We start from the raw sequence: 12,305 nt of genomic DNA, 5'->3' as shown, positions 1-12,305 counted from the left end.
CAAGGGCAGGGGACCTAGAGAATGGACAGGGGACGACCTAAAGAATGGACAGGGGACCTAAAGAATGGGCAGAGGACCTAGAAATTGGGAGGCATCACTGGCTTTTCAAAACTTATTAACAAATGTTTTCGTCTTTGTGAACGAGTGTGGTAGTGTAGGTGGTGGTGTGTGTCTCTCTATGGTGTGCGTGTGCATGTATGTGCTTTTCTCTCTGTGTGTGGTGTAGGTGGTGGTGACGTGTGTGTGTTTCTCTGTGTGTGTGCGTGTGTGTGTGTGTGTGTACATCTGTGTGTCTGAATCCAGTCGGGAAAGGTCGTTCTTCATTTGTCTCACAACGTGCTCTCTAGTCTCCATACAATTAATCAGTCCAATATGAAGAAGATCCGATAGTTCGATTTGCTTTTCTTTATCGCCTCATCAGCCATCAAATTGCCTGGGTGTTTCCTGTAAAGTACAACCTAGTCGTCTTCCTTGTAATGCCAGTAACAAAAATCTTACAGCTGACTTTCTTTTTGTCGGACACGTCGTTAACTGCAAATCTGTGCTTTTAAAGCCATTACCAAAACATGAAGCAAATGAACATGCAATGAAAGCGCTTAGGTTTTCGCGACAACCTCATGTAATTATTGAACTTCCATTTGACGTAGAAAGGTTAATTGTTCAATGTACAATATTGATATTAATGGTGTCTAAGGTGCCTCTGTCTAATCCAGCATCACCGTGGTCGATTTTATTGCACTACTAGTTTTACGGAACGGCTAGGGTTTAATCGCGGACAATCCTTGGTTATCTTGAATACTGTTACAAAACCATTCCAGCAATTAGTGTATCATATTCCATGTTTAAATGGGGTGTGTAGCCGAATTAACGCGGGAAAAAGCGCGAGCAATTTCCTATTTCAACAAATTATTTTACGATTTATCTGAAAAAAATAGTTCTTTGGAATCTGCTATAAAGAGGGAAAATTTCCAATATATTTGGCCATAATAGGATACATATTCCACTGATTAACAGGTGAATGAAAGGTAGGGATTTTGTTTAGATCTATGTTTCTGTATATTATATAGATGACTTAAGATTATATATATTTTATAGAATATAGAAAGAGTAAGGTGAGAAACTTGAATTTCAAAATATACTTAAAACAGTGAAACCCAGTAAAAACCCAGAGGGTACCTTAGTAGAAATACACCCTCACAACCATGACGTGACTAAAGCCTCAGGATTGCCACAGATATTGGAGCAATTTAGGCATATCATGTTTTGAAAATGTTTACATTCATTTTGCTTTGAAAAACATCGCTCACACATTGCCTTGCACCATTTTTATACCAAAACCGCAGCTAATGCAAGTGAATGAAGTATATATACATGAGTGTGTTGTATATTTTCTGAAGTGACATATGTTTCATATTTGTCAATTTGTAACCGAAATGAGGAAATTCGGAATTCTCACTTTGGGATCTTCTTGAAAACTTTGAATATTTCTTGTATTTAAACAGAATCTTATTTTGAGACGGTCGTGATATTGTTGACTAAATTAATACGATCTACAGTTTTATCCATGCTAAATTTCTTAGAATTGGGGCCATATGAAACCTTTATCGCTCCTTCTCCTTTAAACATTCTTTAGAGGCTCTCTGTTGTAAATATATATACTGTGTACATTCTTTGGGAACTCTGCTACTAATGCAATACAATATTTTTTATACACGTCGTTTGAAAACATTTGTTATATATTTGATGAGTCTGGTAGGAACTTATTGCAATTCATCTTGAGGAATAGTGCTACGTCGAGTAAATCTATGAATTTCTGAATTAAAAACATCCAAAGAAAATTGATGTATTAGAATTTGATTACTCTATCTTTCTTCGAAAGGCGAGAATAATATTTCTACAGGTAACTGGAAATCAATTATGATTATACGTCAAAAATATATTAGACTTACTTCATGTTGCATGATTTGAGCTCGACCAAAATCGAAAGATCTCCACTATTAAAATAATTAAAAGTGGATTATTTAACCATAGAAAACAAGGGGACCCAATATTCATCCTTATTCCAACTTCAGTTACTGTAATTTAGTCACGTGACAAACTGATGTTATATTCTACGTTAAATTAAAGGGCTCTCATAAAACAGGATATAAAAAAAACGCATGGTGTTATTGCATCCGAAATATGTGCATTTTGTTGCTACTATAAATTGGTAAATCTAAAAAATAAAGAAAAAGAAATGATAATAAAGAAAACCCCGATGAGTTTTCTCGATGGTATGTGAATTGTAACCTACTGTCCTCATCAATTCTTAATTAAAACCTCCAGAATAGCGATGCTGCGAAAAATAAATTCTTCATTATTGTAGATTGAGCGGGAGCGAGCAGATGATTTGGTTCACAAGAGAAACTCCTACTGCTAACAATTGTTAAGTTCTGAGAGGACAGGCAGAGGAAAGGTAAGGCCTAGGGAGCTTAATGAAGTTCTCAATTACAGTAGGAAAGAAAGCAAAGGACGTTTTCTTCTTTAATCTTGGGAAGCTCGTGCGATGTGAATTATTAATCATCTGTAATTATTGTGAATGTACAGAGCTTAATATCACTTCCTCTATCTACAGACATGTGATTCTGGTCTTCCTGGCCGAGGCCTTTTTGCGATTTAGGCGTCTCCTTGTTGTAAGAATTCCCGGGGGAAGTAATCCATCAGGGACGGGACATACCTTTCACACTACCCAGTTCGTAGTATTCACAGATAAAATCATATTCAATCCCCAGGGGTGTGATGTTTCCTCTTTTCAGAGAAAATCATTTGATTTGCTCAATTTTCGAAAAAAATGAAACGATTTGATCTAAAGTGGTAGAAAATTATATTTTTCCAGGTAGGGTGAGGTGTTTTCCTCCCTTTTTTAAGCAGTTTTCCTCTGATTTCCGAAGAATTCAGTCACATCCCTGAATCCCATGTTTCATTATGTCAGTAGTGCGAATCATTGATTTACGTCCTGGGGGAATATTTGTTTTCTTATCTTCTTCAACTAATTAATTAAATCAAAATTGATATGCCGCTAATGGCATTTCGTAAAAAAAAAAACATGTCAGAGGATTAATTCGTGGTAACCAAAGACAAAACCTATTAGTGCGGATCTAGTTTTTGTCTTTACAAAAAGCTCACCCATAATCGTTCTAGATTTTCACCTAAGGCCGAGTAAATGGAATTGATTGTGTTGCAATGCCTTTAGCATATGGACATAGACGTAAACTTTTAATAGACTTCACACAAAGATGTACATGTACTAGCATGTATTGTTTACACAATTTTAGCTCTATGTGATACTTCATATTTTTTGTATGTATCCGGTCTTGATTAATACCGGACTAACTCTTTACTTGAAGTCTATGTACATATATTTTACAAGACATTTATTTCTGGCAACAATAAAACATGTCACTGATGCATGATACATGTATTTGAATTTTAAAGAAATATATGCAGATACAATACACAAAAATTATTACATGTATACATGTGCGACATGCTGTTTTTTCGTTGCACATGTGCTTCCGTCGAGTAACGCAGAATTATCATTATTGTCGTTGGAATAAAATCGAACCGGCGGGGATACATGTAGTTGATGTAAAGAATGGACATGCATTTAAACTAGATTATCGAAGGAAAATATATACAGAATTTAATTAAAGATATGGAAAAAGTGTTGAAAATTCGATATGAAGAGACCGCCGAGTGGTCTAGAGGTTAGAGCGTTCGCCGCGCATGCGGAAGGCGGGGTTCGAATCCCGACAAACCTAAGTCGTTAAAACGGTTAGTGACAGTTCCATCGCCAAACACTCGGCATCAGGTGTGAATGTCACTGGTCCTCGGAGATGACCTTAAAAACGGATGTCCCGTTTCACAGTAGGTGTGGCACGCTAAAGAACCCTCACTGCTAAATGGCCGTAAGCGCCGAGCAAAGGCCTGAATTTGAAGCCCATCACCGGTCTTGGTGACATCTCCATATGAGTGAATAATTCTCGAGAGACGTTAAACAAGATACAATCAATCGATCAATCGATATGAAGATAAGAATAGGCGAATTCGAGCCATGGCAAAAAATAAAAATCACAGCATATATTGCCAGTGGTACAGCTGACTGAGCTTTTCTAATATAAGCACAAGTAATTCTCCCATGTTGTATGAACAGTTTTCAAACAGTTCCCCTAATCTTTCGTTAGTTTTCATGAATTTCAACCCCGAGGCAGGGGTGCCCCTAAAACTACTATTGTCATTGTTTTTAAGATTATAACCGATCAAAAATATATATTAAAACGCCCTTAGAAACATGTCTTCAAAGCCAAATTGCATGTCAAAATCGCTGCTTAATTGGAAAAAATGCTGTTAAGGCCAACTTTGAAGGTTAATTTCAACATTGTAGAGATAATAAAGCATAAGTTTAAAAGGAAAAAAAAAATTTTTTTCGGATAGCTGTTTTCCTCCATATTTTTTTCTTTTGTTACCCTGAATTAATACCTATTGCATGCCCTATAGTAAGCACACACTAGACATTTATTCCTTACAGGTATGCCACAACTTGTTTTTGTTTTACATTGTAAATTGTGATATGCTTTTATGTTAATTTGAAAGGTCACATGAGTGTCACAGTGGTTATATCGAGAAATATAATATAACTTTATTCTGATTAAACATTGGTAAAAGTACAATCGATTCTGACTGTACACGATGTAATTACCAGTAAAATAAATACTCGCAAATTTCTCATGGGATTGGACCATCTTGGTATATGAGTATCTCAATAATCCTGCTTTTATAATCTCCTTGTATTCACCATATAACGAGTTTAACGAGACATGGTAACCAGTTCAGCCAGAAACTTCCTCTAAAAACACCCACCACTTCACAAAATCGTGAAATTGTAATAAGTATGCGAAACGTAAGCTCTTCACATGAAAATTAATGAAGATGATGCACATATATTTTATTTCTACCCAATCAAGTATAAAACGTGAATGGAAATAATTCATTACCGCATTTTTAAAAGCCTTTTTCGTGATACAGTCATAAAACAAAGTTGTTTGCTATCAGACTTGGGTATATTTATTGATGGTCCGTGATGCTGTTTTGAGACAACCGTATCATGCAACATCAATTTATTAACGACTCTGACGGAAATGTTGCAGTCTCCAGTAAATATTTGCATACTGTTAACAGGTTCCACTACTCAGATAATCGGGTTTTCCGCTTCAGTGATCAGCTCCATTATAAGGGGCCTCACCCTCGGCTCGCTGTATACTTAACGTAATTAAGAATTCAAAATCTGAGATGCACTGAAACCCATCGTATGATCCGCGGGTCACTCTATATTTAGAACTTATCTATTCCTCACTTTCTCGGAGGACACTGTTGGGAACGGATGGAATTCCATCATAATAAGCACATCATTTATCGACCACAAGAGAGATCTGGCATCATTGTCCTGGCTATTGCGGTAGTGGGAGGTCCCTGCAGATATCAGGAAACATGATGTTGATTTCATATCACCCCGGAGGTTGAAATTAATTTGCAATTATCAAACAGCGTAAAATCCTCTTTCATAATATGACTAGCACATCTTTTGGGAAAACAGATTCTGGTAACAGCGTCTAAAAAGGAATTATATGTTTCGGTTGCCTCTTTGTGCTGCATATGACTGTCTAATTATATACACCCTTCTAATAGCTGATCAGACGGATTAAAAATGTCAAGACTTTTTCACGCGAAAACATGAAATCGAGTAATTAATCTGTGTTGATTTTTACCGATATGTTCGCATGTTGAAGGGGATATTTTCATTTGTGCTGAAAAATATAAGGAGACACTTGATGTAGTATTTAGATGTGAAGGAAGTGTCATGTGACCAGGAAGACTTTTGTACGTTCTTTGGCAGGTGTGGTATACTTTGATTATAAAATTATGTGTTAGACTTGTCGTATTATGTTTTAGATTTTGAGCTGGTTGCGGTAGCTTATTGTTTTGGGCACTGGCTTCACTACCGGAAGGGCCCGGGTTCAATTCTCGTCAAACCTCAATCGGAACTCCTCGAATGTCTCGCGCACTAGACATAGATTTCGATAGTCTCGTTCAATCAGACACTCGGCTGTCTCCGCAAATCTCTCGTCAGAGATTTACGGAGACAGCCGAGCATCTGGTTGCACAAGACTTAAGATTTCAGATGAAAGGTGGAGATAACGAACAGTGATCAATCTCAATCAATCGGATGTAATACGTAAGTAATGTAGTGCATTTATGTAGTGCATTATATTTAAACAGAGGTTCCGTGTCACAGCAGGCGTTGATACGGTAAAGTCCCGTGTCACGGTAGGCGTTGATACGGTAAATGTCCCGTGTCACGGTAGGCGTTGATACGGTAAATGTCCCGTGTCACGGTAGGCGTTGATACGGTAAATGTCCCGTGTCACGGTAGGCGTTGATACGGTAAAGGTCGCGTGTCACGGTAGGCGTTGATACGGTAAAGAACTCTGCTGCGGCCTTAAGCGTCATACATAGGCCAACATTTGTGGCACTTCACCTGAAGCTCCTGGTCTCTATATAAGTGAAAAATTCTCGAATGAGAATACGATTCAAAGATAGACGTGCACGATACAAAGCTCGACGTGCATGGCCTTGATTTATGAGATATCAGGGTTATGGAACCTACACAATCTATAGATAAAAAAGAACCAAGAGATAAAATTAGGCGTTATAACAGGAAGGTGCAATCTGACATACGTCACTAGATGTTAAAACATTGAGCTAATCTGTAAGGAAATAAGTTAAAACGATTTTGATAAAATTAGAAATGTAGACACTGTGCGTACGGTTCATTTTGAACTTAAAGCGAAAAATTTCAACTGGATCGTCACATATATTTTCTAACTATACTGCCTGTCAGGATGTAGTGTTACAACTATTACTGTCTGTCACGATGTAGTGTTACAACTATTACTGTCTGTCACGATGTAGTGTTACAACTATTACTGTCTGTCACGATGTAGTGTTACACCTATTACTGTTTGTCACGATGTAGTGTCACAACTAACTATTACTGCTTGTCATGTTGATGCACTAGGGGTTCAACAATCTCCTGTAAAGTTTCAAACTCTGTGCTCGTTGTGTGATCTAATTACAAACACAAATTGTCATTAGGTCAAAAGCTGTCTGACGTGTTTCATACCTAGTGTTAGGTCGTTATTTCCATACTGATTTTACTAGGGATTACTTAGTTAACCGTATCAAGAAATAGGGCTCACTGTAGACGCGACCGGTAAACAGGAAATGCTTACTCCTCCTAGGTACATGGTTTTTCCTCTGATGTGTGCAAGGGTCCATGTTTGCCTTTTAAATTGTGTATGGGATTTATAAGATTGATCACTGTTCGATATCTTCCTGCTTTTCATGTATCCATATGGGCACGCTTACTGGTTGCTTCTTATGGGTAATTTTGATTTATTGTAGCCAACTTTTTGTTGATGTAATATATAGAAGTTTTTTTTAATTTTTTTTTTTATATATATACATTTTTAGTCAGAATTGAACAGAATCAGAAATTCAAGTCAATCCTATTCCTTAATTTTTTTTACATGTGTTACGACAATTAAAGAGGATATATATATACATGTATATATATATATATATATATATATATATATATATATATATATATATATATATATATACATGTGCAAGATGCATGACAGACAGATTGCTTCATGGCCATGTAAATTATTATTCTGAAATTCCGGAATAAGTCGCGAAACTAAAACAACAAAGGTTTAGTTAATTCAGGTTAAGAAATGCTTCCCGCATGGAAAACAAAAGATAGGCGTTTGGTTTTTTTCCAGAAAATATTAATTTTTCACGTATGCTATACTTGGAAAGTGCTGATTTAAAGACGATGATTTACTGTTCAATCAATATGCGAAATTTATCTCATGCAGACATATGCAAACATTGTAATCTTCCTCGTACATAAGGTATAACCTCATCCTATATCTCCGTAATAACTCTTTTTCCAGACTATGCATTCAAAATGACATTCAACTCTAGACGTGAAGCCCTCATGCTTGTAGCACCTGTTTTTGATGACGCTTAACATGTGGTGTCTCTTGTATTTTGATAGATGATCTAACCTATGAACCCGGAAAAATGGCATCAAGTCCTTGGATTTCCGAATCAACGATGACCTTGTTGAATCAACAATATTTGCATAACGAAACACGGCCCAACGATGAACTTTCTGTCGGACGTCAATTTCCGCTGTACGATTTTCAAAGTAACGTGTCCAACGTGACTATGGGCTCCCCAGATGATGATCGCGTGCATACAAACTGGACTCTGTTGGAAACCATTGTGTTTGCTTTGTGGTTGTCGATAGCCATGGTATTTACCATTGTCGGGAATTTCATGGTGATTGCCGTGGTTTGGAGACACAGAGGAATGCGCACGAGGACAAACATGTTTATAGTTAACTTAGCTATAGCAGATTTCCTGATTGGGATACTTTTGGCTCCATTTTCATTAACCACATTGATAGCACACGACTGGATTTTAGGAGATGCACTGTGCTTTTTGAACAGTTTTTTGAATGCCGTCTGCTTTCTGACATCTTTACAAACATTGATGTATATAAGTATACATAAGTATTTATCTATCACCCGTCCATTAATTCGTATTACGAAGTGTAAGATATTAATCATGATTATGGCAGCATGGGTCTGGGGAATCATCTGTGCTGCCTTAACAACCTTCATCCTAAGTCATTATGAGTATAAGGAGAAAACCATGCAATGCGGACCGGAATATCCCGGAAACACAGTTCGGTCTATAATATTTCATTTTATTATACAAACATCCAACCTTTATTTACCCCTAGGAATTATGTTATTTTGCTATATAAGGATATTTCAAGAGATAAAGAAGCACATGCAGAGAATGGACGAAAATTCCGCCATGGATAGAAAACAGATTTTTGCTCAACAACGGAGAGTGACCGTCACGCTGTTTATCGTCCTGGCCTGTTTTGTTCTGTGCTGGCTTCCGTATTGTGTGTACGCAAATTACGTCACATTCACCGAAGATAAAGCCACTATTCCAGCGTGGACAAACGGCGTAGTAAGTGAAATTGTACTGTAATGGGTAGATACGTAATTAATTTCACTCCGCCACGCAAGCTTAAAGTTTTTTTTATTGAAGAGTTATATACTTGCATACATATTGTTTCTGAGAAAAATCCCATTGGTACTAGGCAATGTTTATAAAATGTAGATAAGAAATTTGACCTTGTAAGCAAGTATTTACGGTAGATATGAATCGCAATGTCCGTCTGTCCTTTCTCCCCATTCCGGCCAATAAACATTGTATTAATTAAAGAGGCATTAAATCCACACTCGCTGTACCTAGTTTGTTTATGACAAGACGTTGTAGCATATATCTTAAGCAAGGTCATTTCGTCGAGGTCAATGTCACTCCAGTTTGGACAAGATCCGAAATGGTGATAGTTCCATTGGATCAGCTTTACTTTTCAGGAAGGCTTCCACAATTAATGGGTGAATGTCCTTGTGTTTCTGGTGTACTTGTTGTATGCAGACTAAGTGACACATTCACATTGGATAGTACATGTATTAGTACTGTTTTATTTTGTTGAGGACTGTTTGTTGTATCACGAGACAATTTGCATCTTTTGTATATTTTCTTTACAAATCCACTGTATATAAATTTCTCTTACAAACTTTTGAAATGAAAATAATCGGCAGTCACATGATGCGTTTCATCCAATGACAGAACAACATTCTACGTGTCTGAGGCAATGTAAAATGACCATGCCAGTAATATATGTTCATATTTTTGATATGATGAGGTCATATTTGGAAAAAAAGCATTTAAAGGTTGACATCCAGTTCGAGATCAATCCGTTGCCTTTCCCGATCACAAAGACAGTCTATAATCGTAAGAACAGTTGTATTTTATCAATAAATGCTAACGACATACTATGCCATTTTTATTTCAGGCATATTGTGCAGGGTACATGAACAGCGCTTGTAATCCTATTATCTACGCCTGGAGAAGCCCTTCCTTTCGAGAAGGGTACAAAGAAATTCTATGTCAGGAACCGTCTTATGTCGTTAGCGATGGTACGTATTTACTTTGATTTTGACACATTAATTTGACTTGTCTCATTTTGTGTGGATAAATATATATATTTGTCATGATTTCATGAAAGTAAAGTGTATTGAACATTATAAGCTTTATCCATATCCTCTCTTTATCTCGACTTTGTATTTGAATTCTCTATTTTTTTTGTTTGTGTTTTCATGTTATCTTTTCTGTATATCGGGTTGTTTTATGCTTTTATGAATGAAATAATGCTCAAGTTAATTAAGAAAAAAATAGTGTGCACATGTACATCTACATCCGGAAAAATACATGTATTCGAAATGAAAACTCAAAATATGAAAAAAGCCATGCAAGTCGAATAGAAATCGCATCATTTGGAGTTTATTGGTATTAACATATCACATGGTATCTAAAAATATCTCAAGGTGGAATCCACAGCCGTAAAGACGTTTCAAATGCCCATCTTGCTTACGTGTAGTGTGGTAAGTCCAAGTCCCACAAGTCTCGTTTTTTGATTGGTGTCTATATATAGAATGCGGTCATGTGATGTTATGATCGTGGCTCCTGTTTCACAAGTGTTGCTGAAGTTTCTTTGCGTTGAGAGAAAATTCACTTTGTATGAAGAATGTTACAGTAATGTGATTTTTTTTCTTTTGTATTTTTGTGAAAAGATGAATATTCGAAATTTTGTTTCAATTTTTGTTAAAATGTGTCCGATTTGGTTTTGGCATTTTTATTTCATTCGCTCTGCATGTCGAAGAAGAAAAGAATCGTAGAATATTCATGTTCTTGTTCCAACGTCTTGTAGTCTTGTCATGCTTTGTAACATGTGTACGTAACATGCACTACGAGAATTTAATTGGTTGGCAAACCAAACGTATTATGAAATCTGCCTGAAATTAATCTTCTCAGTTATGAATTAAAATCACAAGATTATAGATTGTGAGGTGCTAATATTCTGTATCAGAAATCGTTTAATTTTGATTAATAGTTGACTATAATTACAGTTTTTCATGGAAATAATTTGACTTGATTACTAGTATTTACCACATGCATTGATCAATAGTGGGGGAAATATGGTACCACTTTGTACAGAGACACTTATAATGTCGTCAGATGCGCCAGTAGTGTGGAGATGTCACCAGAAGAAGATCTATACACACCCCTACACCATGGTCATTACCGTTCAGACTCCGTGAAACGATTGTCAATGAACGTTCACGATGAATTCGTTAGACTTAACAGATTAACTCAGCTCATCAATGCTAGAAAGTTTACCTGATGATGTCGTTGGTATGTCCTGTTGTAAACGAAAAATCTAATTAAGAAAAAAAAATGTATTAATCTGGGGAAAAAAAAAACCTAATTCCACTGGGTGCTTTATGGGGCCATTCAATCCCGAGTTTTATTCTATTAGAGTAATAATAATTAACGCGAACTGTCGTTTAGTACATCAAAAGAGGGTCTTTTAGTTGGAATTCTAAGCAGTATAAAAGGGTTTGATTAAAAGTGATTAATGACGATAAACCAATCTTTCTGTTTTTAGTAATGGCTATCTTGCCAGACGTGCCCCTTGCTTTCCTCTGCCTGGTTATGGCAAAGTTAAGGTTAGATCCCCCTAATGAGCTGATGGTACCTCATATAACCCACCAACACGTACTTTAAACTTATAGTTAGTGTTGCATAAATCTTACTAAAATCCTTCGATCCGTGCACGTATATCTTTAACCAGATGTAGTGATCTACGTGAGCGGATCAAAGGATCTGGTTTTTGAATTATTAATAAGTTGATGTCACATATCATGTTTTGCGAATACTTATACAGAAAACATAGATTATTTCATAGCGTTATGATAAATGTACCTTAATCAATGTAAGATTTCCATTTGTTTTGAACATATTATATTGATCAAATTTCCATATAACGGCATATAATAATACGGCACATAGCAACATTTCGGTTTAACGACATATAGCAACATTTCGGTTTAATGACATATAGCAACATTTCGGTTTAACGACATATAGCAACATTTCGGTTTAACGATATATAGCAACATTTCGGTTTAATGGTATATGATAAAATTTCAAGTCCAATAAAGGAATGAATAGGGCTCTATTTTATTATGCTGAGATTTACGATAAAT

At 36.3% G+C, this 12,305-nt stretch overlaps 1 protein-coding gene across 29 annotated transcripts in view; it reads left to right on the top strand.

The window, feature by feature from the left end:
* Positions 1-12,305, top strand: part of LOC125666753 (octopamine receptor beta-2R-like) — a 59,321-nt gene that overhangs the window by 35,228 nt on the left and 11,788 nt on the right. For 21 of the 29 annotated variants that reach the window (XM_056151871.1, XM_048900006.2, XM_056151875.1 and 18 more), the window contains 3 exons: positions 2,366-2,455; positions 8,165-9,156; positions 10,052-10,175. In XM_056151871.1, coding sequence (XP_056007846.1) covers positions 8,191-9,156; positions 10,052-10,175 — 1,090 coding nt within the window. In that variant the 5' untranslated portion in view covers positions 2,366-2,455; positions 8,165-8,190. Of the gene's footprint in view, positions 1-2,365; positions 2,456-5,364; positions 5,933-8,164; positions 9,157-10,051; positions 10,176-12,305 lie in introns of those variants that run through there. The other 8 variants (XM_056151878.1, XM_056151879.1, XM_048900019.2 and 5 more) reach the window with 2 other exon arrangements.

Source organism: Ostrea edulis, chromosome 10 (genome assembly GCF_947568905.1).
Source record: "Ostrea edulis chromosome 10, xbOstEdul1.1, whole genome shotgun sequence".
Classification (NCBI taxonomy): Eukaryota; Metazoa; Mollusca; class Bivalvia; order Ostreida; family Ostreidae; genus Ostrea; species Ostrea edulis.
The sequence above is the reverse complement of the archived record's forward strand: the minus strand, read 5'-3'. Positions and strand labels throughout refer to the sequence as shown.